The following is a 24,273-nucleotide window of genomic DNA, read 5'->3' as shown; positions in this document are numbered from 1 at the left end:
CTGACAGGAAACGATGCAGAGGTGCAGAGGTCAAAGTCTGAGGGGAAATTAGAAACTCTAACGCTGAACAGCAGATTCCTAAAGAAATTTTCCCCCATTATTTATTACTTTTGCTTCAGTTTTTCTCTTTTTGTTCACAAAACAACACACCTGCAGACTAAAAACTACTATTGTGAGTAACGTTAGGCAACTTAAACCCACCAACAGGACTCTGTAACCCTCTATAATCTATAACCATTATATCAAATCAGTGGCTAATACTAAGTGCTAATGGATTTGTCTTTCACAGTATTGTATGTATCATTGTTCCATTCTTCCTGTCTCCTTCTTGCTCCTCAGCTACGCCCCCATTGGCTAACTCAACATGAGGGCAGGGTGATTAGACAATCATTAGATCCAATAAAACATTGCTGGTTAACACCTGGTTAACGTTTGACCAGACAGGATGGGGCTGCTCAGATCACTCTGAGGTCTGAGGAGTGACTCGCTCGATCTCTCCGCCAAGGTAAGTCTCCTCGCTCTTCTGTCTCCCAGCTTTGGACATGTTGAGTATTTGGAGTAGATTTTGGGGTGTGAGTAGGACACTCAACTGGACTGCTTCTGCTTTTTAACAGGCTGAGTTTGATGTGTTGGATGCTTTTAGTTTGTTATAGAAGTGCTGTGATCTTCACTTGACTTTGACAGGGCCTTTGCATCTGGTGTTGGCATATCTGACAATTGACCTCTGCTTCTTTGTGGCTTCCTGGGTTGTTGCCAGAGCCGAGCTTTGGGGGGATATTAGTGTATGTGTGGGACACTAGATTTGGTGTCATAGCAGCTGAAATGTAGACTGACAGAGGTCATACAGTCATTGCGCTAAAGGAAGAAAGTTAGGGCCTGCAACAGACAAGTCATTACAGCTTTGTCACTTCGTCCATCAAAGTTTTGTTGAGCACATACAGTGAAAATTTCAATTAACAGAATATTTTCCTCACTGAAAGTCAGAGAAATCAAAGTGGGCTTTTCTAAAAAGTAAAATATGGTAGTCAGCAGAAGTAGTGGTCAACATGTAGACAGACATACAAATTAAAGTAATTAAATAATAATTAAATCAAAGAAGAGTTAAAGTCCTGTTCATTATGAGTGTGACTGGGGCGGTGACATTAAAAGTGTGCTGTGCTACAAAAAGGTCATTGGCCATGACTCAATGTCACCTTCACTTTCTTGCGGCAGCCTTCTCTCTCGCCTGCACTTTACAAGTCAACAGATCTCGAACGTGGTCATTTATCAATACATCCTAGATATATTTGCTAAGCACAATTATGCATGTTATGTTAGTCTTGTTTGATAATGATGAATACTTTTTTTCTGTCATAACTCAAACTGGTGTTAGAGTAAGTTAACTCCATCTGGGTTCACAGCTTCTTTGAGACACACTGTATGACATGGAATTATCATTTAAACTTCATATGTAACTTTTGGATGTCAGAGAGACATGGATGGATTACTGCACAGGCCCTGTGGCCCAAAGTGTCAGGGCCCCCCTTGGCTGTCATCCCCAAAATGTTACTCAAATTATTGTATAATGTACTGACCAGGAATAGACATAAATGACCACAACGAGATGCAAAGGAACTGCAAAAAAGATACAAAACAACTGCAAAAAAGATACAAAACAACTGCAAAGAGACACAAAACGACCAAAGAATGACAGAAGATGACCTCAAAGAGACACAAAACCACGCAAATGCAGAAAGAAATTGCATCATTTTGCATTATGACTGCAAAAAGATGAAAAACAACAACAAAATAGAGGCAAAAACACAGTGTCTGTGTCTTGCCCCAGCGTAGGAGAGGTGGTGGGGACTTTGTCTTATAATCCAACCACGCAGAGAGACAGTAAAACGTGTCAATTCTTTTTAAACAAAAAAGCCACACCCGCACACACAAACACACAGTGAAGGCTGTTATGTCACTCTGAGGCTACTGTAAAGTTGCTAAGGTTAAACGCTCCATAATGACCTTTGGCCACCTGCGTCATATTGACACCCACTGTGAAAATTGCTCGAGTCGTGCGTTGCGTGTAAGCTCTGACTTTCAGTTTCTCCCATGTGCCGAGGTGGGTAATTCACATGGTTGTGTAGGTGGTGCCACACACGTAGAGATAGCATGTACATGTGTGGATATCCAAGGACAGATTTACTTTGTCTTTATGAATCAATAACTCGGTGTGCTGAACAGAGTGAGGCACACTGCGGTTAATTGTTTCTGGACAACATCAGTTTCCATTATTCCTACAAGTGTGAGATGTGAATTTAACAGCAGATCACAGTGAATATTATGCTCTGTAAATTTTAACCATGTTACTTAAATCCTCCTCCTCATGTCACCTCTCTGCCTCCTCAACCTCCTGCTTTTTCCCTCACCACTGTATATAATCCTATCTCCCATATCTCCTACTCCTCTTCTCCCCTTCCTTCCCAGACTGTGATCATGACACCCATGATGCATCTGTTGTTGCTCCCGCTCCTGCTCAGCATTGTGAGTACATAATACTGCCAACTGCTGCTCCTGTCCTTCAATACATATTCATAGTAAATGCACAAATACATTACCCCGTTAAAAATGTGTGTGAAACAGTCAGTGTGGATTAATGCTTAGATTTAATGAATAGTTTATGGGACAGTATTGATGCGTAGGAAGTGCTTGTGTGCATGGATGGAATACTGAATGGGCCTACCAGGTGCAGGCCCAGGGGCCCCCTCGCCTTCACCTACAAAATGTTACAAACAACCACAAAGTGACTCAAGATGACTATAGAGAGACGCAAGGTGACAACAAAGAGACTCAAAATGACCACAAAGGGACTAAAGATGACTAGAAAGATATGCAAATGACTACAAAGTGACTCAAGCTGACCATAAAGAGACTCAAGATAACTACAAAGCGACTCAAAATGACTACAAAGAAATTCATGGTGACTACAAAGAGACACAAAATAGCTACAAAGAGACTTAAGACGACTACAAAGATAAACAAATGACTACAAAGAGAGTCAAGATGAATACAAAGAGAAACAAATTATTACAAAGAGACTCAAAATGACTACAGAGAGACTCAAGATGGCTTTAAAGAGACTTAAAAATATTACAAAGATACTCCAGATGACTACAGAGACTCAAGATGACTACAAAGAGACTTAAAAAGATTACAAAGATACTCAACATATTACAAAGAGACTCAAGATGACTACAGAGACTCAAGATGACTACAAAGAGACTCAAAAAGATTACAAAGAGACACAAAATTATTACAAAGAGACACAAAATGACTACAGAGAGACTCAAGGTGGCTACAGTGACTCAAGATGACTACAGAGACTCAAGATGACTACAGAGAGACTCAAGATGGCTACAAAGAGACTTAAAAATATTACAAAGATACTCAAGATGACTACAAAGACTCAAGATGACTACAGAGAGACTCGAGATGACTACAAAGAGACTCAAGATGACTACAGAGAGACTCGAGATGACTACACAGAGACTCAAGATGACCACAGAGAGACTCAAGATGACTACAGAGACTCGAGATGACTACAAAGAGACTTAAAAATATTACAAAGATACTCAAGATGACTACAAAGACTCAAGATGACTACAGAGAGACTCGAGATGACTACAAAGAGACTCAAGATGACTACAGAGAGAGACTCAAGATGACTACAGAGACTCAAGATGGCTACAGAGACTCAAGATGGCTACAAAGAGACTTAAAAATATTACAAAGATACTCAAGATGACTACAGAGAGACTCAAGATGGCTACAGAGACTCAAGATGGCTATAAAGAGACTTAAAAATATTACAAAAAGACTCAAGATGACTACAGAGAGACTCAAGATGACTACAGAGACTCGAGATGACTACAGAGAGACTCAAGATGACTACAGAGACTCGAGATGACTACAGAGAGACTCAAGATGGCTACAGAGACTCAAGATGGCTACAAAGAGACTTAAAAATATTACAAAGAGACTCAAGATGACTACAGAGACTCACAATGACTACAGAGAGACCCAAGATGACTACAGAGACTCAAGATGGCTACAGAGACTCAAGATGACTACAGAGACTCGAGATGACTACAGAGAGACTCAAGATGGCTACAGAGACTCAAGATGACTACAGAGACTCACAATGACTACAGACAGACTCAAGATGACTACAGAGACTCACAATGACTACAAAGAGACTCAAGATGACTACAGAGACTCACAATGACTACAGAGAGACTCGAGATGACTACAGAGACTCACAATGACTACAGAGACACTCAAGATGACTACAGAGACTCACAATGACTACAGAGAGACTCAAGATGACTACAGAGACTCATGCATGTGGCTGATAATTTTTTATGTCATTAAAGCATCCTGTGCAAAAGAAACATTGATGACAAGTGTTAATAAATGTGTACAAGAGAACCCTTGGTAACTCATTTAAAACACTAGAAAATAAGTGTGACTTGTTACTAAACTGAGTGTCAGTCCTTTCTCTGTAGACTTTGCTCTCCTGTCCTGCAGTGGAAGAGTTTTCCCACTTGACATGTAATTTTGGTTCAATAAATAACTGGCCTGTCCTTAATGCCCGACTACATTCAGTTACAGTACGGAGTAAAGCGGAAAGGGCAAATGTGGGCGTAGAGTGGGAGAGGTTCAGTTTTACTTCCTCCTGTACTACACTCAGTGACCTTTGACCTCTGTTTCTGCGCTCTGATAGGCTGGTGGGAAGGATCTGGAGGAGAAGAAGGGCCCGTTTCAGAACACGGAGCTGGATGTGCCAGAGGGGACGCCGGTGCCATATCCCATGTATCAGGTAGTACACACATGGCAGTACAATTATTGTTTTGAGTTTCTTGGACTTGATACTTAAAGTTATGCATATTTAAGGGTGGGCTGCTTGAGTGACAGGCTGTCTGAGGCGTCTCTACAATCTGAGTCAGATGCACCACTCGCTCCTCCACAGCTCCAACCTCTTGTCCAACCATGGTCAAACCAATAGTAGCTACGTCCATGACTTATACAGTCTATGGTTGCAGAGATATCTACTGAAATGAGCATGCTAACCAGCAAGCTCATATCCTATCTCGCAGACCTTCTAACCCCCTACTCTATGCCCAGGTCCCTCAGGTCAGCTGACCTGGGGCTCCTGGCTGTCCCATGCTCCAGACTTAAGCTCAGGGGTGATTGTGCCTTTGTTTTGTCTGCCCCCAAACAGTGGAACAGCATTCCCCTCCCAATCAGATCTGCCTCCTCCACTGACTCATTTAAGTCCAGACTCAAAACCTACTTTTATTCATTAGCGTTTGAGTCCCCCTGATGTGGTTTTCCCTGACGTGTCCCTGTGTGTGTCGTGTCTCTGAATGTGTGAGCTGTGTACCTGACAGTTATGTTGCCTCTTATGTATGCATTTTTAGCATTTTATTCCTTTTGTACAGCAATTTTTCTATTTTTTCTTTTGTTTCCTCTTGTGTATGATAATATAAAGTGTCAAACGGCTGTCAACAAATCTGTTGTTTCCCCTCTACAGTTTCAGGTGACCCATGCAGGTGTTAATAATTTCAGGCTGAATGGAGAAGGTAAGGACGACATTAGGATTTCCAAGGATGGGTGGCTGTTCCTGGAGAAGCCTCTGGACTGGTCACGAGAGGACCATTACATACTCGCGGTAACAGGGTCCTTCCTCCTCTCATAAGCACACAGAAAGTTATACCTCTGCATTGTAGTAGCTATAAAACATGTATTTAAACATACTTGTGTTTGTGTGTGTGCGCGGCTTTATCCAGGTGGAGGCACTGGCAGATGATGAAGTTGTGGATGGTCCAGTTTATGTGACAATAAATGTGTTGGACGTCAACAACAACGCTCCGTACTTCAACCAGAGTGACTACACAGCACTGGTCAGAGAAAACAATCCAGCAGGTGTGTTTCATAAATAAGAGGAGAAGAAACATTACTAATACAAAAAAAGTCAAAACCTGCAGTGGCTTAGATGTAAATGCACACAGTGGCCTAGGAACACTTGGTATTGCTTTACAGGTCGTTCACACATGAAGCTGTAAATATTCAGTATATGTAATCCATCACAGGTGACCGTAATGGGACCTTTTGTACTTTGAATGTGATTAAATGTCCAGGTTTAATCAGGTTTTTCCACCCCACCTTTGCCAGGGTAATGCACCATTTCACCTGTGGATCAGAGGAAATGTGTGAAACCACTTTCAGGACTGTGTATTGCTTCACCCACATGCACGCGTGTCTGCATCCCAAAAAGCATTGCATTTCAAAACTATACCCTCAGTTCATTACAGACTCAATCTGTGCATCCGAACTTTGCTCAGACCCTCAGTTTTTGTTATTTCAATTTCAAGTGGAGATGTTAGAAAACAGTGCCAACAGCCAACAGTGTAGGGTTTCAATGTAAAGTTAGAACAAGCATTTACACATTATAAATACTGCCACATAACATGGAATAAGATTGTTTTTCCAACCTTAAAGTTGGCAGAAATCTGGCAAAGGCAAAAAACCGGCATAATTAGGAAATACACCCTCCTATAGCTGCCCCCTCTCTGTCCTAAAGCCCTCCCACCAGACCACCATAGGCACATGCACATGCTTCATACAGTAAACCTGTTTCCTAGCCACTGATTTATTTAATCCTATTTCATCGACAGTTACATGCAGCTCACTCAGCCCCTTCTTGCTCCTCTCTTTCTGTTTATGAGATCACACATGAGAAATAAAAGAATTAGCTTGTTCACCACCCCACCGTCTCTCCGCTTCACTCCCTGCCTGTCTAGACCTTGCAGTAGTTGGCTGTTGCGGCTCAAATTCGCCCAGTTCAAGCCCTCCAGCACCGGGTGTCACAGTGGGCTGGTGGCCGACTGCAGCGCCTGGTCTAACCTGTGTAGCGGCAGCCACAGAAAGTTTGCTCATCCAGCAGGGACTCTGGTCTTTCCGGTCTCCTTGAGCTAGAGTTTGCAGTGGCTGGATTTGGGTTGCTGTGGTTGCTAAGTGGGGGTCTGTCCCCAGAGCTGCTGCCTGCTCTCCTCCCAGCGAGGGGGGCTGTAGGTGGGGAGTGAGGCAAAGGACACTGTGATTCAAGGCTCTAGCTTATGTTAGCTACATAAACATGGACCTGCAGCTGTGAGCTTTTGGCCTTGGCTAGTAGAAGGCTAATCTATTGGCAACATTTTCTCTCCATCACTGAAATGCTTCGTTGATGTTGGCATGTTTTATTCATTTATTGTCAGACTCTTGCAGTGCAGGCAGTTGTTGCCAATGCTGGAATAACAACTTTTTCTGCAGGATTCTCCAACATTAAATCATGCTTTCACCTAAGGGACATGCTCACACATCTGCATTTGTAGAACAGCCAATATGAACGCCCTTGGCCTGTGATTATCATAAGTCTCCTATCACAGGGTAGATTTTCTAAAGCCTAAAAGCAGACCCAAGAGAAGGTACAGAAGTCCAGTTTTGCCTCAGTCCTCTTGAATTACAACATGTTTAAAATTTATTGTGGAATTTTGCCCAGTGATGCCAAAAATAAAACTGCCTACCTCTGATTTAAGGACATTAAAGGAGAAAACAAGGACATATGCAGTTGCTATTTGGCAGTGGACTCTTATGTATTGGATGTAGGTGCTTTCTAGGATGATCAACAAGAAAAAATGTCCCTCATTACAGCCGTATTACTTAGCCATGACAACACTACTTTAACAAAGAGATTAAAGCTGCTTAATGTGGAATGAGATGGGAAGCTCAAGCAAGTCTGCAGTCTCTGTGGAGTGATTTTCAATCTGTACTAAAATGAAAGGAAAACAGTAGCTGTCTTAAATGTGGAAAACCTCTTCTATAAAACCAACAAACTGCTATGCTTTTGAATATGTTTGGTGTTCATAGGTTTTAGCATTTAAAGTACCATTATGGTAGTTTTCCTGGCATGCATATGGGTTAAACAGTTTTTCTATATGTTCACTGACATCCAGTCTCTATAGTTCTCTGTGTCGAAACACTCGAGCTGGCATCTTACTGTGCTAAGACTTTAACATCAGTTTTTCGTTCTTCAAGGTGTCCCATTTACCCGCGTGTTTGCACTGGATCGGGACGACCCGCAGACTCCCAACGCTCAACTGAGCTACAGTCTGGTCAGCCAGATCCCCAACAAACAAAACATCCTCCTGTTCCAGATCGACCCAAACACAGGAGAGATCTCCACCACAGAAGCAGGTAATAACGCACAGACATGAACCCAGACATCAGCGTTCAGAACTAGGAACACGTTCCATGGGAAAGTCAGTAATCTGTCCATTCCTGCCTGTAATCTGGCAGTATAGTGCCACTGTAAATCCAGATTAAACAGCTCATCTTGTGTGCTCAAGATTAACGCTGATTGGAGGCAGATTGCCTAAATGTGTCGCGTGATGTTGATCGCTGATTACTTTGAGTGTGTGTGAGCATGTGAATGGGTCTGTGTTTGAAGATGCCTGTTTTTATCTCTCAGCTGACTGTACTGAACAGTATTTGATGTGTTTGTGTGTTTTTTAACAGGGGAAAAGATGCTTAAGGCAAGAGAAGGCATCCATTATGGCAGGGGAGAAGATCAGAGTATTGACGCTCTGAAGACAAAGTTCAACGACTACTGTCCAGTGCAGAATGTCCCCTATGAAGACAACCCCTTCTTCACCTGTGTGGAGAGAGCAGGTTTGTATCCAGAATAAAAAAAAAAACAAGAAGAGCTGAGAACTAATCCTGCAGCACAAAACTGTGTACACAAACTTTTGTTTAGTTTGACACATATGTGTTTCTCAAATCTTAAAAGTCATGAGTGATCCCAGCCAAGGGATTTGTGGTGTGTAAAAGCTAGAGCGTTTGAGAGTGATGGATGGTGTCAATGTAGATAAACACAGACTGCAATGAAGACAGCGATTAGTGCTGGTGCTGTGATTTATTGGGTGCGGAGTTGATGAGTTCAGCCGGGGAGAGTGGTTAAGCCACCACCAATCACCAAGATTGTATCCATGTGACTCAGCTGTCCAAAATTAGAGATCTGCTGAAATGTTTTTGTGACATTCAACCACCAGACTTTTACTTTTTGTTGCCCATGTAATGACACCTGTGAGAAGAAAGATAAGACGGCTAAATACAAGGAGACAAAAAGGAAGATAAAAATAAAAAGGGTGGACTCCAGGGTAGCGTGCGAGGTCCTCCTTATTTGTGATAATACTGAGCTGATTTATTAATATTATTACTATTTATTTATTTATTTGTGAAGAAACTTAATTGACTTATCAATATTATTTCTGTTTTTTCATTTATCTATTTATTTATTTTATAAGGACCAGCTCAGTGGCCTTGTGGTAGAGTGTCCGCCCTGAGACTGGGAGGTCGTGGGTTCGATCCCCTGCCGGGTCATACCAAAGACTATAAAAATGGGACCCATTGCCTCCCTGCTTGGCACTCAGCATCAGGGGTTGGAATTGGGGGGTTAGATCACCACATGATTCCCGAACGCGGCACCCTCACCGCTCCCTCAGGGGGTGGGTCAAATGCGGAGAACAAATTTCACACATTCAGGTGTGTGACAATCAGTGGAACTTTACCTTTACCTTGACTTTATTAATCTCTTTTTCTCCTCGTACATACCTGGACTTTCCTCTGGTCACATTTCTAAATATAAAAATATATGAAACACAAGGTTTACACTGGGAAACGATAAAAACAATGGCTCTAATTGCAGCCTTTGTCATCCTTTGTTTTGTCAGAATTGAGGAGGAGGAATGTGGACCCCCTGGAGGACCCAGACTACACCCTGTCTGTGCGTGTGCAGGATCTGGGCGGAGCGTTGGACACAGCGCTGAGTGGAAACGCCAGAGTGCGAATTGTCGTGCAGCAAAACCTGTGGGTCAATCCTGGACCTATTACTATCAGAGAGCATTTAAAGGAAACTTACCCTATGGATATCGCAAAGGTGTGGTGGAATGCCAACTCCCCACAGATCTCACAAATGCATACACGTTAAAGTACACTCTCTATATGCAGTGACTAACCATCCCTCTCTGGCCCTTTCTATCCAGGTCCAGTCTAATGATCCCAGCGCCATCTACAAGTTAGTGCAGAAAGAGCGAGAGCTGAAATTCCCCTTCCAGATCACAGAAGATGGAAGAATACTTCTGACAGAGGAGCTGGACAGAGAGGACAAAGACATGGTACACAACACAGTTTGCTTTATAAATCTCTGTTTTCTCATGTAGAAATCAAAACCTGCTTTCAGGGTTGACTCTTGATCTTGTGTTGGCTCTGTTTCAGTACATCCTGGTGGTGTTCGCAGTGGATAACGACGACAAACAGGTGGATCCACCCATGGAGATTCAAGTCTTGGTGGAGGATGTTAATGACAACACTCCAGTGTGTGCAAAAGAGGAAAGTGTGTTTGAGGTGCAGGAGGACGAACCTGTAGGTAAGATGTGTGTGGTTAGCGCATAAGCCATTAATGGCGTAGAGTGTTACACATGCTTCAAAGCTGGGATTCAGCCAAAGAATTTCCTAAACTTTGCTTCTCTTGCTTTGTATTTGATCACTCACTGTTGCTTCTTCTGTTGGTTTGCATCCTGTTTATTTTTTGGATCCATATTTATCACATTTCTGAGATTTACACTTGAGAACACTCTAAAGTCAGGGTTGTACATCCCTGTGTTACTGGTGGAGGCTGGGCATTCATCGATCACCATCAGAGCCAAGTTCCACCGATAACGCAATGTGCTTTCCTGAGCTGTGACGAGAGACTGTAGATGAACCATTAAGTTGTTAAATTTAATTCTAACTGCAATTTCTCTTTCACATGGAGGGGATTTTCAGCCATGTCAGCTGTTAACAATCTCCAGATGTAGAAGATATGACATCTATTTGGCAAGTGTTTTTCTATTGCCATGATAAAAGGCTGCTAGATAGGTGTTGGGTCTTTTTTAATCTCTTTCTGACTTTTAGTGTAGTGCCTTATTCTTAGGTTGTGGAACAGATCATTTGGGGGGTAATGTAAACTGATTTTGGAGGTGGGTGAAAGATTTGACAAGCCTCCAGTTGGAGGTGTTTCGGGCACGTCCCACTGGTAGGAGGCCCCGGTGCAGACCCAGAACACGCTAGAGGGATTACATATCTCATCTGGCCTGGGAACACCTTGGGGTCCCCCAGGAGGAGCTGAAAGCATTGCTAGGGAGAGGGACGTCTGGGGTGCTTTGCTCAGCCTGCTGTCCCTGAGACCTGACCTGAGATAAGCGTCTGAAAATGGATGGATGGATGGATGGATAAAAGACTTGTATTGACAGTAGGATTTACTCTGCTGTAACAAGCCTAAAAGACTTTGGAGGCCCTTAAATTTAAGATCAATTTTTATTCTCAAGTTGTGTTTCTTGTGGTTCCAGGCAGCCTGATTGGACAGCTGTTGGCCCATGATGACGATCAAGAAGGGACACTGAACTCTCAGCTGACTTTCACCATCCTGTCCCAGAATCCACCCACCGAACCCACTGCCTTCGCCATCGACGGTGATTCGGGAAGAATCCAGGCACTGCGCTCGCTGCAGCGGAAAGACCACCAGGTGTATAACCTCAACGTCAGAGTCAACGACCCAGGTAACACATACGAAACTGTACGATGTAATACACCTGTAACTAGAGGTGGGTCAGTTTTAACTCCCCTGTCTCACAGTTTTCAGCACAGAATGCAAGGTTGTCGTCAAGGTGATCGATGTCAACAACGAGATGCCGCTGTTTGAGAAGAATGATGTGAGTATGTGAACCACTTCCTGTCTCTTCTTTCTCGTGATGTTTGGCTGATTTTCTTCATGTTCCTGTGTCGTGTGCAGTACGGCAGTCACACTCTGGCAGAGGACACTGCTGTGGGACACACAGTGCTCACCATAAGAGCAACAGACGCTGATGACCCAGACAGCGGCAGCTCCCTTATCGAGTTCCACATCACTGCTGGCGATGATGATGAAGTTTTTGCTGTGGAAACGGACGGCAAAGGCGTCGGCTATCTGGTCGTAGCTAAGGTACAGTATCTCCCCGCTGCACTCCCACACAAACACACACAGATGATTTAATACAACTCACTGATCTTTAACTGTTCGCTGAGACACTCGAGGTCCCTCATACCTTAAAAAGTTAACTCTTAACCTCCCATGGTGTAAGGTTTATATTTCTGTGATGTGTAATTATTATTTTTCTTTGTTTATTATTTTATTGATGTCTTTTAATAATAAATGTATGGTTTAGTTTATAAATCAGAAAATAATGTGTATTTCTCTTCAGGTCTATGGTGTCATCTGTAAAGATGTCAATGTCTAATAATATTCTGTAATGAGACCTCCGGTCCTCTTTTACAGAGTCACACTGGCTCTAGATAGGGCCATTTGCATTTTTACTTTACCCTGGAGACCACCGTAGGTTCACCATATAGAGGGGGTTCAGTTGGTTGTAAGCTGCAACCTCACTGCTAAATAGAACAAAATTTGACATACTGCACCTTTAAACCTCAGACACACAAAATAGGCATCAAAGAATCAGAGGTGAGGGGCTGACTGTTGCCTTGCCTCATATTACCTGTGCCTTGGCCAACAAGTTGCACGTACACTTGCATGAGAGGAGGTAACTCTCCATACCAGCAGGCGGCAAAAGTCTGTATTCATAATTAAACAAGGGAAACCAATAGGACAGATTCAAGATGCTAGTTAGCCAGTTAGCACACTAACAACACAACCCAATGTTGAAAGATCAAGGTATATTTACCATGCAAGCAATTATTCAAACAATTATGAGCTCAATGGCATTTTTTTAACCAAATATAACAATTTGACTCTTAACTTTAGCTGTTTGTTTACTTTCCTCACATCCATTCCAGAGTGATTTCATTCACCAGCGGGCTCCACCACGTACAACGCCATCTCAACATGTTGAAGAAAAGCAGACAATGGCCGACTAGTGGCAACAGTGTGGGATACACAACGAAAACTAGGGCAACAAGATGCTCAGCGACGGCCCAGCATTGACTAACGGCCGACTATCGGCTTGATGTGTCAGGGCCTTTAAACAACTGATTATCAAAAAAGTTGTCAATGACACAACCATTGAAAATCAAACGTTTATCATTTATGTAATTCATCCTGATAGCTGCTATTCACAAGAGTGTAAGCTGATTTAACTGCTGGATCTGACTTCTTCCAACTTGTGTCATGAAATCAAAGGAGAATGTGCCCTTGATTATAAATGTACATTACACTGGGCAAGCGGAGAACAGAGTCACAACTGTGTCAAATATTCTTTGTCTCCTTTTATTCCTGCTTTCTCTAACCAGCCTGTTTGTCTCCTAACAGCCTCTGGACTTTGAGTCCTCTCCCACCTTCAAGCTCCAGATTGATGCTCGTAACCCGGAGCCACTGATGAAGGGTCTGGAGTACGGCAGCGAATCCACAGCCTTCGTCTCCTTGTCTCTCACTGACGTGGACGAGGTTCCGGAATTCAGTCTGGACATCCATGATGTGACTGTGCCTGAAAACACCACCAAGGGATCAGTGCTGCTCACTGTGGAGGCGAAGGATCCAGAAGGCAAAGAGATCAGGTAAGCACACGGAAATAAGACGACACAGGCAAGACCAAGCAGCAACCATCAAATCCCAGGAGACCAAAACCAACAATCAGTTGATCATTCTAAACATAATACAGTATTGTCTGTGTAGCCCAAGCATGATGTATCTCATTTAAAGGGCGAGTTCATTTTTATTATTATTTATTTATTTTATTTTTTTTTACCGGAATATCATTCTGTAGCTTCATAGTAGTGTATTTGAATCAAAAAAATCTTATTTTGGTCAAGTATGTATGCTTAAAATGCTATTTTCCCTAGCCCTTCTACAATGTTTCTCACATGACCTGACGTACCTTTCTGCAGGATGACATTACGACATTTAAACCCCCTGGCCCGCCTAATGTGCCTCTTTGTGATCAAGCAATGTACTGCTTTGGACACCACGTTAGTTTGGATCCGAAAATCACACAAAAACACAGACTAACTAACCGATCGAGGTGGTGGTAGACCAGCAGCTCCCGGACTCCAGCCTGCTCCTCCACACTGGGGGCATGCTATTTGCTCTCTACTGTTGTGTAATACACCTACTATGGATAAATGCCTCATACAAACCTGCTTCAAAAAATCAGAACTGTCCCCTTCAGTTATTATAATTACTGTTATTATCAACACTGTAACCTACAAAACTGCTTTTTGCTGTAAAATGAGGAAGTTTCCTCTGGCCGGTGGGCAGTGCTGAGTTTTCACTGGACTGTTTCTAACATGGCAACAGATGGATTAATGTGTTGCTTTTGGTTTTTTAATGGGATTTGTTGACAACAGTAGAAACATAGAGCAGCACCAACCAGTTCCTCTAAAGCCCCCAAAGTCTTCTACAGAACTAAAGCAACTTTAGTTTTGATATACAAAACTATTACACTTCTTAAATCTTAAATTTCTTAAATTATAAATTTTTGGGGGTGTTGTATGTGTCAAAACACCTCCGAGCTGCATACCCAAATGCAGACTTCCAACCATCACCTTAGAAACCAGAGGGACACAAAACTGACGCTACGTCCACGTTCTTGTTCAGTTTACGAGCTTTAACAAGATGTTCTGATAGAAGACTGTACAAACACATATGCATAGCTTTCATAGCTCAGGAATTGTCCCACTAGATGTGCACTGGCTTTGTTTTTAATGTCAGGATGATGTTAGGACTATCACAAGTACCCGAACAGGACTATTGATTTGTTTTGACTACCATTATTCCCCTAGGCCTGCGTTCAGAGCTTGATGTGTCACGTATTATTTCAGTATCTACTCGCTATGTGTGTGTGTCTGTGTGTGTGTGATTGCTGTTGTGTGTTTGTGTGCAGATTTAAGTTGGAAGGTGACACCCGGGGCTGGCTGGAGATCAATGAGGCCACAGGAGAGATCAAGACCAAAGACAAGCTGGACAGAGAAACCGTGGAGACTTTCAAAGTCACTGTAACTGCATTTGAGAAGGGTGAGATAACAGACTCATATCACAGCTTATTAGAGTGTTTGTTGTGTTGATCAGTTGCTATGAAGTGACACAGTTTTTAAATAAAGTTACAATACTTTTTATATCTTAAAAGTATGAATAATAACAGCAATTAATAGAATTAAAGGATTTAGTTTTGTTTTTCGTTTATGTGACAACAATGACAACGATATCTTGACATTAACATTAGTCCGGTTGCTAACAATGCTATATTAACAGAGGGTTGACGACACAGCCAGCTTCAGGCTCACAAAGCAAACAGTGATAAAAGCACAACATTCACCAGTAACATCTGCCGGCTGATCTGTCTTTGCTGTGACAGTAGACAGTAGCCTAGTTAAAGAGGCGGCAGTGACGTCACCTGTGCCTTTCTGAAAAGTTCAGAGATTTTCAACTCGGTGTGGCCACACAAAAAGGAGCGCTCTGAAAAAGGTGCTGGGTGCGGGCCTTTTCTCTAGGCGGCCACATGCAGCTCGCTTCTCATTGAGATCAATTGAAAAACAGAAGCACTGATAAACAAGTGCTATTGTGGACACAGGCTGTTAGATAGTGAAGGGCAACATCAGTATTTTTAACCTTGACCCTATTTTTGTTGTTTTGTTTCTAAGTGCCTAATCAAAACAACAATCTGATATTGGTCCATTATTGAGTGAGAGCGCTGCAGTGAAACAGGCTGCAATTTAGTTCCTGCAGGCAATTAAGCACTGCCAATTTATGTCCACTATAAGTTCTTTTTTTTTCTTTTTTTTTTTTTTTAATCACACCAACGCACCTGTCAAAAACTGTTTTAGTGTGAACAGGACTTTTTTGAGAGTTGACAGAAGCAAAATAAAACTCATTCGTTTGTCTTTCCACTGTTCAAACAATCACCACCTCTGGTTTGGTTAAAAATAAACCCTTAACTTGGCTCAAAAAGGATCTTTAACAAAGATGTTAACCTCTGTAGGGATCCTCCCCATTATGTCATCACTATCTGAGCCTGTCAGTGGCAAAAACAAGCTCTTTAAGTGGACCTAAGTTGACATTGTTCAGTGCCTGTAGATGTAAGGGATTACATTGCAGCTTGTTACGCTGCTGCCGCCTGCAGCCCCCTCACTCAATACTGGACCCCTCAAAAATTGTTGATCCTATTCGTCACTTAGACACAACATGGGAAAATAGAGTCCGGGTTGAAAAATACAGAAGTTACCCTTAAAATTTAAAAATGAAAACAAATACATGAAAATATTTCTCCTGCATCCTGTAGTCGACAATGTGCAACATCATCCCACCATTAGTCAACAGAAAGCCATTTATGCAAGGTTTACATCCTGCTCTGAGCAGAGGAGCTTATCAGTCATCTCCAAATTCACTCAGCTGACCCAGTATAACTTTTCAATTCTCTCTCTTCAGGGTAAATGATAAAAGGATGCCAAACATTTCTGAATAGTATTTGTTTTTCTCAAAGTAGAATAGGTAATTCTTTCTAAGGTTAAACAGTTTTTTACACTTATTTGGTGAATTTATATCTTCTTATAGTGCTGTAACAAAGTAGTATTGTATCAGGAAACCTTTCTCACAATCTTTCTGCTTTCCCTCTGAAGAGCACCCAGAAATGTCTGCAGAACGTGTCGTAACCGTGTGGCTGCTGGATGTCAACGACAACATCCCCAAACTGATGGAGACCCAGGCCTTCATCTGTGTGAAGAAACCCGAACCCGTCATCATCAAGGCCCAAGACACAGACAGCGCCCCCTTCTCCCAGCCCTTCACCTTCGCTTTCGCCCACGGCAAGAAATCTCCCAACTGGGACCTGAAGAGTATCGACGGTACGCTGACGTGCTGTAATACTGAGGTCATCATCAGGAGATGTTGTGCAGACCATAATATTCTTTTTGTTTGCTTTGGAATGTAACGCAGGTACATCAGCTAGACTGACCCTGAAGAAAATACCGAGTGAAGATAAAACTGTCATTCTCAACATTAACATTAAAGACAATGCAGGCATGGGAGTCACGCAGGCGTTTGAGGGTGAGTTCATTCTTTAAGTTCAAGTCCCTCTCCACTCAAAGATGTTAATTTTTCTTATGTTTATATCTCCTAAAATGTCTGACCTTTACTATACTGACTTGTATCTGTACAAAGTTTGTCACTAGAGCGGTGTTTTCATATTCCTCTACTGAAGGGGGCGATCTCTGTGCACTTCCCTAAAATCTGAGATTCAGATATTACAGCAGTATTGCTCGATTAGATAAATCACCAATATGAGAGCCAATTGCTTTCTAAGGGGTTGTACACAGGCCACGTTTTTTGCATCCTCAAATCCATTGTTGCGTTTTGAGCGCCTATTTTTCAGGGTGCAACGATTGTATATTGAGCGCACAGAGGACAACCAGTCACAGCCGACAGACATATTTCTCTTCATCCGTAAAAATCAGTCTGTGATAAATATGGAGAAGAAGTTGATCATTTTAGTACAGGGCTTCACATCTGTCCCACGGACAATAGGCCTGCACACAAACAGCACCTGGAAGAAGATCAGCTCTGCACTCAGTATCTCAGGTAACTAGGCCATGATGCGGTGCTTCTTAAGATTGCTTAGCAACCTCAGACACAACCTGCCACCGCGCTTTTGAAAGCTGGCAAAGAAAAGGCACGGAAGTAGCACCCACTGCCTGACCTCGTATTTTCCAGGCGGTTAAAGACACGTCATGTGTACGGCCCCTGATATGGCAAACATGTATCGACAGGGAAACAGACTCATAGACTCAATGACACAAAACCAGCAAAGAAACCTGAAATCTCCAGTGCAGAGCAGACTTGTCAGTACAGGGAGCAGAGTTAGCACTAGCATTGTCAAAGTTTTGACAGCAAACATGGTTGAGTGTGCAATCCTTAGATGTAAACCTGCCCCCGGAGCTCCCTTTCTTTATTTTCCAAAAACTTAATCGCAGCAGATATTAATGTATGTTTTACAAACACTAAGGCTGTGTTAGCCACTGTCAGTTAGCCTACAAGCTAACAAGCAACATAAACAAATAAAAGATGCTGATTACACTTACTATTCTGATACGTATGCTAGTCTTTGATTTTGGTGCACAACAGACTCCTCATCTGAATCTGGGTCTCACTGAGGCTCAAACGTAAGGCTGAATGCAGTAATTTTTTAAATTTTTTTTTTTACTTTTTTACGTGAGAAAACCATGCTCAACAAAATATTAATTATAGCAGATGAATTGTACATTCTTAAAAACATGTCTTCTACCAAGAAAGGACGAAAAGCAATTTACTAATCCATACATCTATTGTCTTTGTAGCCAAAGCCTGATATAACTTTTTCCTCTGTGCCATTTACCTCCATTCTTGTCTATAAAAAAATTAAAAGTATATCAAGGCACCATACTGTTACAGTACAAAACATGTTCCTTCATTACCATGAACACAGGCTCTAATTTATTTGAGTCATTCACTGCCTTGTTTTTATATACTCCCTATGTCACAAAATGTGTATTAATCCGCCGCTGAAAATAGTCCCCAACAAATGAACTATTTTCTCCTGTTTGGGCAAGATTTGATAAAAACTACAGTGCTCATATGTTTAAGGAAATTGCTTTAAAGGTTTTTTTGAAATATAAAATTATATTTTGTGACGTTTTTTAAACTTTATTTATGAACATTTTTACATTATGAGGAAATAAGAAGCTAAATAAATAAATGAAAAGCAAACAACAAATTTGGAAAAAAATCACACACAGTCGACAACATTATTAAAGATCTGACTACAAATGTGCTTGAGGCTTAGTTTCCACAGACTGAGATGAGAAATCAGAAAGTGTTTCGAGACTGCTTTTATTTTTAGCAAGAAAACACAGGTTACACAGTATTTCAAAGGCTGAGATAAATGGTAAATGGTCTGTGTTTATACAGCGCTTTTGTAGTCATAGTGAGCACTCTCAGCACTCTGCAACACACACATTTATGTATCGGTGGCCAAGGCTACGATGAGACCAGCATCCTGCTCAATGACATTGTGACTTGTAGACTGCAGGGGCCAGAGATCAAACCACTGACCTTCCAATTAGTTGACGACCGCTCTACACCCTGAGCCACAGCTGCTAAGCAACAGCCAAAAAGTGATTGGTTGTTGATGATAAACTAACACATTGTTGGTTTGTGACTTTAATGGGATGTGTTTACACAGATTGACCTCAGCTGCATCCTTTAAAGGCAAACTGACACTTCACTGCACATCATGTCCCTGATAACGGATTATTTACACATGTGTTGCTGTCTTCCTTCTGTACCAGTGAGAGTATGTAACTGCACAGAGCTGGGCTACTGCTACATCACACCAGAGAACCGTGACCTCAGCTTAGGGATGGGACCCACCATCGGGATCCTGGCTGGCGTCCTGGGATTCTGCGGTAAGTCTGACAAACTCTCATATAAAACTCTCATATAAAAGAGTCCATAGAGCCTACGATTCTGGTAGTTGCTCTTTAAAAAGGTGTACATGTCATGTGGTGTGCAGCAAGTCGACCCAAACACAGGAGACTGCAGGCAACAGCAACTCAAATAAATCCCTTTTATTCAAGGTATGAACAGGACAAAAGCCAAACTGAAGATCACATGACAACAGCAAGGATCCAACAAAGACTCAACTGAAAACCAGAATTAAAAATACAAACTAGTCTGACGAGGAGATGAAGTGCAGGTGGGGAAAAGGGTGGAGAAGCACAGTTGAGGGGAGTAAGGTGATTATACAGATGAGCAGGCAGGGAGCTGATTGGCTGGGAAAAACTGGAGCAGGGAAGGACTAATGAGGCTGATGCAGGGCAGGTGTGTAGGTGGGCAAATGAGGGAAAGGCAGCACAGAAACACAGGAGGGAGAGAATCTATCAATCCATTGGCTCTCTCAGCTCCTTTAACTTGTGCACCCTAGTTTAGTCTTTTTCGTTTTTATTTGGCGTCTTCTTACATTGAAGGCTGCTGCTTTATTGCCCATGTTTCCGGATGGTTCTGGTGATCCACGGTTTCTGTATATGGGATGATTTAACTGTCTGCACATCCTGACCTCGACAACCGCTGCTCTTCACAAATACAGTGCTGCTTTGCAGCTGGCTCTGAACGGTGTATAGCAGTGATCCACAGCAGGAACGGGACAGCACCTCACGTTTCCACCCGAACACCAGTCCTTATCCACTGTAAAGCACACACCTCCTCCCTTCTCTCCAGAGTCCTCTGCTCTGTTGATGGGCATTTAGAAGTCAAGTTTTGGTAAATCAAATGTAGGGATGCACACTAATGTCGGTACATCATCGGTATTGGCTAATATTGGAAGAATCGGCCAACATGATTTTTCTTATTTTGTACAATGGATGAATATCGCATACATTAAAAAGCATTGTATTTCATGTCTCCATCTGATGGTGGGCCATCATGATAAGAGTATGCAGGCATAATATGATGCTGATTCCACTACAGAAGAGACTCGATGATCACTAAAATTAGATGTGTAAAAATGTGGATATATCGATATCAGTATCGGTTATCGATTAAATAAGTTGTTACATATCGGACATCTGCAAAAAATCATCCCAGATTCATCCCTAATCAAATTATATTACAGTTCCTGATATTCCATTTGAAATTTTTGTGGCATGGAGGTTGTCCAGTTTATTATCCAGTGCCTGTAGAATACTTGTTCAGCTGGAGTCCATTCCTCTCCATCTTTTCCTAAATGTTTTTCATGTTTACATCTTAAAACCTCAACCTGGCTAGCTAGCAGCTAGCAGCTGAGGGTGCCCAGTAGCTCAGTGGGTAGTGTGGGCGTCCCATGTACAAAGGCAATGCAGAAGGAGAGTGTTCAGACTGGTGAGTTGATTTCCTCATTCTGATGAGTGACTCTCACCACACGCCGCCACCATCCAAAGCCAACCACAAAAAGCACCAACAACACTTGCAAAATGGACATAAGAGCCTGAATTTAGTACAAATTTAGCAAAGCTGACAGAGGTGACTGGTCCACCCCGACAGAACGCAGTAAACAGAAACCCAAAAACCCAGACAAACACAGTCATCTTGATAAAAAACTGACAAGTGAAAACAAAGACAGACTAACTAATGTAGGCAACTCATAATAGTCTATTACAGATACCCAGTCCAGTCTTCCCAGAAAAGTCTGATGGTGTCAGGACACTGCAGACTGTGATGGTACTTGCATTAATATGCTGTTGTATTATCATTATATCAGTGGTATAAAATGGTCTCATTTATCACAATATATCGTCAAACAAAAGTAGCTATCGTGACAGGCCTGCTCATCACGTGAACCAGCATCCATCACACTGTACAGTCTGATGTTATTGTATAGTTTTATGTTGCTGACTACATTTTGTTTGTGGCTGTAATTGACTCTTAAAATTGTATTTTTTTTTTGTCTTGTTGCAGTTCTTGTCTTCGTCGTAGTGATCAAACGTGTCAATAAAGGGGGCAAGAGGGCAACTGAAGAGGAAGAGAGGAACGCCATGATGTAGAGACATCACACACACACACGCATATTTGTACTTTTATACTTGTAAGGACCTTAGCCATCACATCTACAGGCCTAACCTGAACCTTATTCGAACCTCAGCCCTCAAACCAAGTTGTGCCCCTCATTCTGTGCTGACGGCTCATTTACAAACTTTTACTAGCATTTTCCTTGCCACATAAACAAATGAAATAAAATTAATTAATGACTAAATCTTCACCAGCGCAACAGCAGAAATGAGGACTTGGTTTTCCATCAGTGTCTTCTCCCTCCAGGTCTAAAAGTCACATTAATCCTCACAAAGACAGACACGCATTTACATGAGGTTATGTTTATTTACAAGTGAGAGCTGATTAATAGGTGGTCAGGTGGCTCCATGCTAATCATGCATTTATAAAGCTTGTTAATGTATTTTATTTGAATTTCGCTCCCAGACTCAGGTTGTTTCATTAGCAGTTTAATCATCTCACATAATTCAATTAGTTTCTGACCCGGAGCTTTTGTGTTGAATGTGACAGATAACTGTTGAGTGTTGTGTCAAAGCTGGAAACATCTTAAACCCAGAATGTCACTGTGTGTAATGAACTATCAATTCTGTGTTTTGTAATGACCAGTCACTGCTGTGTTTCCCAATAAACAAAGAAACTGGGATCCATTTTGGGTTTCACCACTGTATGTGTGTATACCTGTGTGGATGCATGTGCGGTACATGTGTGCAGTACATGTCAGAGCAGACGCGTGGTGCAGCAGGTGACCGGTGACATAAGCGTCGATACAAACAACTTCCTCTCCGCTCTCCCTGCTCATATTTCTGACTAACGTTTACTCTGTGGTTATAGTCAGTACTGTTGCATCCAACCCGCTTCATGCCTGTCTGTCACTGAGCAGTCAAGGCCACGGTGCTGCTGCAGAGAGCGATGCTCTGAGTCATCTCTCAGACAGTGGGGGACAGGCTGCAGATTGTTAGCGGTGCTGAGAGGATGATTTGGCATGATTGTGGGCTTTGAGGCAGCACAAAGAGGCCACGGCACACACACACACAAAGAAAATCACCCTCTCTTACACACATGTGAGAGTTGAATATGGGTGCCACATGTGCAGCTATGACCGTGCAACCTTCCTATCCATGTGCCATATTTGTGAGTGTGTGCGTGTGAGATGAGTCATCGAACGGCCTGCTTCAGCTTCCAAAACAAAACAGAGGACAGTGTCAGAGGAGTGGACTGAGCTACGGCCTCGTAATGATAAACTCAACATGGAGCCTCTCCAGTGTTTATGTCTGTACTCTCTCCCTGCCTGTATCCTGGTAACACTTTCCACAACAGCACACACACGCGGAGCTGGTGGGAGACATTGAAAGGTTGAGGGACAGGAGAGAAAGGGAGAGTAAACTGTGTTTGATGGATGGATGACCTGCTCACCTCTGGATATCAATCCTCACCATCACCACACAGTCTCACATGATTGTTTTTGTCCCCAGTGATTCCCATCCAGATGTGCCGGGGCACTCTTTTATCCTAATATAGAAATACTCAGGGGTGGAATATATTTAGCTACTTTTACTCAAGTACCACACTTAAATACAAATTCAAGGTACTTGTATTTTACAACATCTAAGATTTATTCATTTATCTGACTGCTTTTAGTAATTTTTATATATATATATATATATATATATATATATATATATATATATGTATTACAGTTTTTCATCTCCTTTCTGTCCAATGAAAACCACTCGTCTCCAGGTATTATGAATGCTTGTGATATCTGAAGATATTAGTGTTTCTTTCTGTGTTAAGAAAATTCTCCTACTTCTTAAAAAGCACTTCACTGCTGGAAAAATCATCTTTTCATGAAACTAGGCTGTCTATGCAGTAGAAATGCTTTTTAAATTGGTGCTACACAATCAGAGAAAATAGAGGGGAAAGGCTAGAAAACCTACAACTACCAGAATGCTTTGCACAACAGCAAACCAACTTCCGCTTGTAGGTGACGAGCCATTTATCCCACAGGAAACAAGATGGCGGCCGGCTGGTAACAAACGGTCCTGAATTACTGTTAAACGGTAAGCTAATATATCTTTTTGGAAACATTTTGGGCGAGAAATAGGCAACACATTAACGAAAACTTGGTTCTGATTTACTCAGCATGAACTTAAGTTTGCCACAAAGCTTATTTTCTTTAGTAATTCAAAGTCCAATGGAAAAGTCTGTAGGCATTTTGACGAGGGAAACAGCACGATGCTAACTTCCGCCTTGGACTACAGAAAAGCATCATCTCTGAGGTACTCTGATTTCCCTCAGTAAACATGGCGGTGGACCTGAAAGGACAGAAGATATAGAAATACTTTTTGTAGTATGTTGGCACCAGGCAACCACTGTCATATCAAACAATAATATTTAGTAATGTTGTGTAGTAATTTTAAAAAAAGATTGATTTTCTACGGCAAATGCACTTTTCTGGTCTAGAAAAACTAATTTTCTGTGTAACTGGTTAAAAACTATACATTTAATATTGTTTGGCCCATATCTCCTTTTATTTTTCTGTATATGGCCCACAATTAAAAAACCAAGTCACCAAGTCAAAAACGTGTTAGTCATACATCTGTCAACCAATTTATTGCAAT

General features: G+C 42.0%; 1 protein-coding gene across 1 annotated transcript; it reads left to right on the top strand.

The window, feature by feature from the left end:
• The first annotated feature begins 401 nt into the window (after positions 1 to 401).
• On the top strand, positions 402 to 22,299 carry cdh17 (cadherin 17, LI cadherin (liver-intestine)). The gene is made up of 19 exons (XM_033641680.2): positions 402 to 505; positions 2,464 to 2,520; positions 4,760 to 4,855; positions 5,570 to 5,707; positions 5,826 to 5,961; positions 8,113 to 8,271; positions 8,593 to 8,745; positions 9,807 to 10,012; positions 10,119 to 10,250; positions 10,351 to 10,501; positions 11,463 to 11,672; positions 11,749 to 11,825; positions 11,906 to 12,094; positions 13,415 to 13,659; positions 14,985 to 15,115; positions 16,717 to 16,941; positions 17,033 to 17,143; positions 19,420 to 19,536; positions 21,563 to 22,299. Exons 2-19 carry the CDS (start codon positions 2,473 to 2,475, stop codon positions 21,646 to 21,648), a joined length of 2,610 nt encoding a protein of 869 aa, XP_033497571.2. The 5' UTR covers positions 402 to 505; positions 2,464 to 2,472; the 3' UTR covers positions 21,649 to 22,299.
• Positions 22,300 to 24,273: the final 1,974 nt, after the last annotated feature.

This window comes from Epinephelus lanceolatus, chromosome 10 (assembly GCF_041903045.1).
Source record: "Epinephelus lanceolatus isolate andai-2023 chromosome 10, ASM4190304v1, whole genome shotgun sequence".
Classification (NCBI taxonomy): Eukaryota; Metazoa; Chordata; class Actinopteri; order Perciformes; family Serranidae; genus Epinephelus; species Epinephelus lanceolatus.
Note: the sequence above shows the minus strand (reverse complement) of the source record. Positions and strands in the feature narration are given on the sequence as shown.

Excerpts from the sequence above, each read along its gene's own strand:
- cdh17 (XM_033641680.2), top strand. The coding sequence starts at position 2,473 with ATGACACCCATGATGCATCTGTTGTTGCTCCCGCTCCTGCTCAGCATT. Across the intron at positions 12,095-13,414 it reads GCTATCTGGTCGTAGCTAAG|CCTCTGGACTTTGAGTCCTC; the intron begins GTACAGTATCTC and ends GTCTCCTAACAG. Across the intron at positions 15,116-16,716 it reads TGTAACTGCATTTGAGAAGG|AGCACCCAGAAATGTCTGCA; the intron begins GTGAGATAACAG and ends TTCCCTCTGAAG.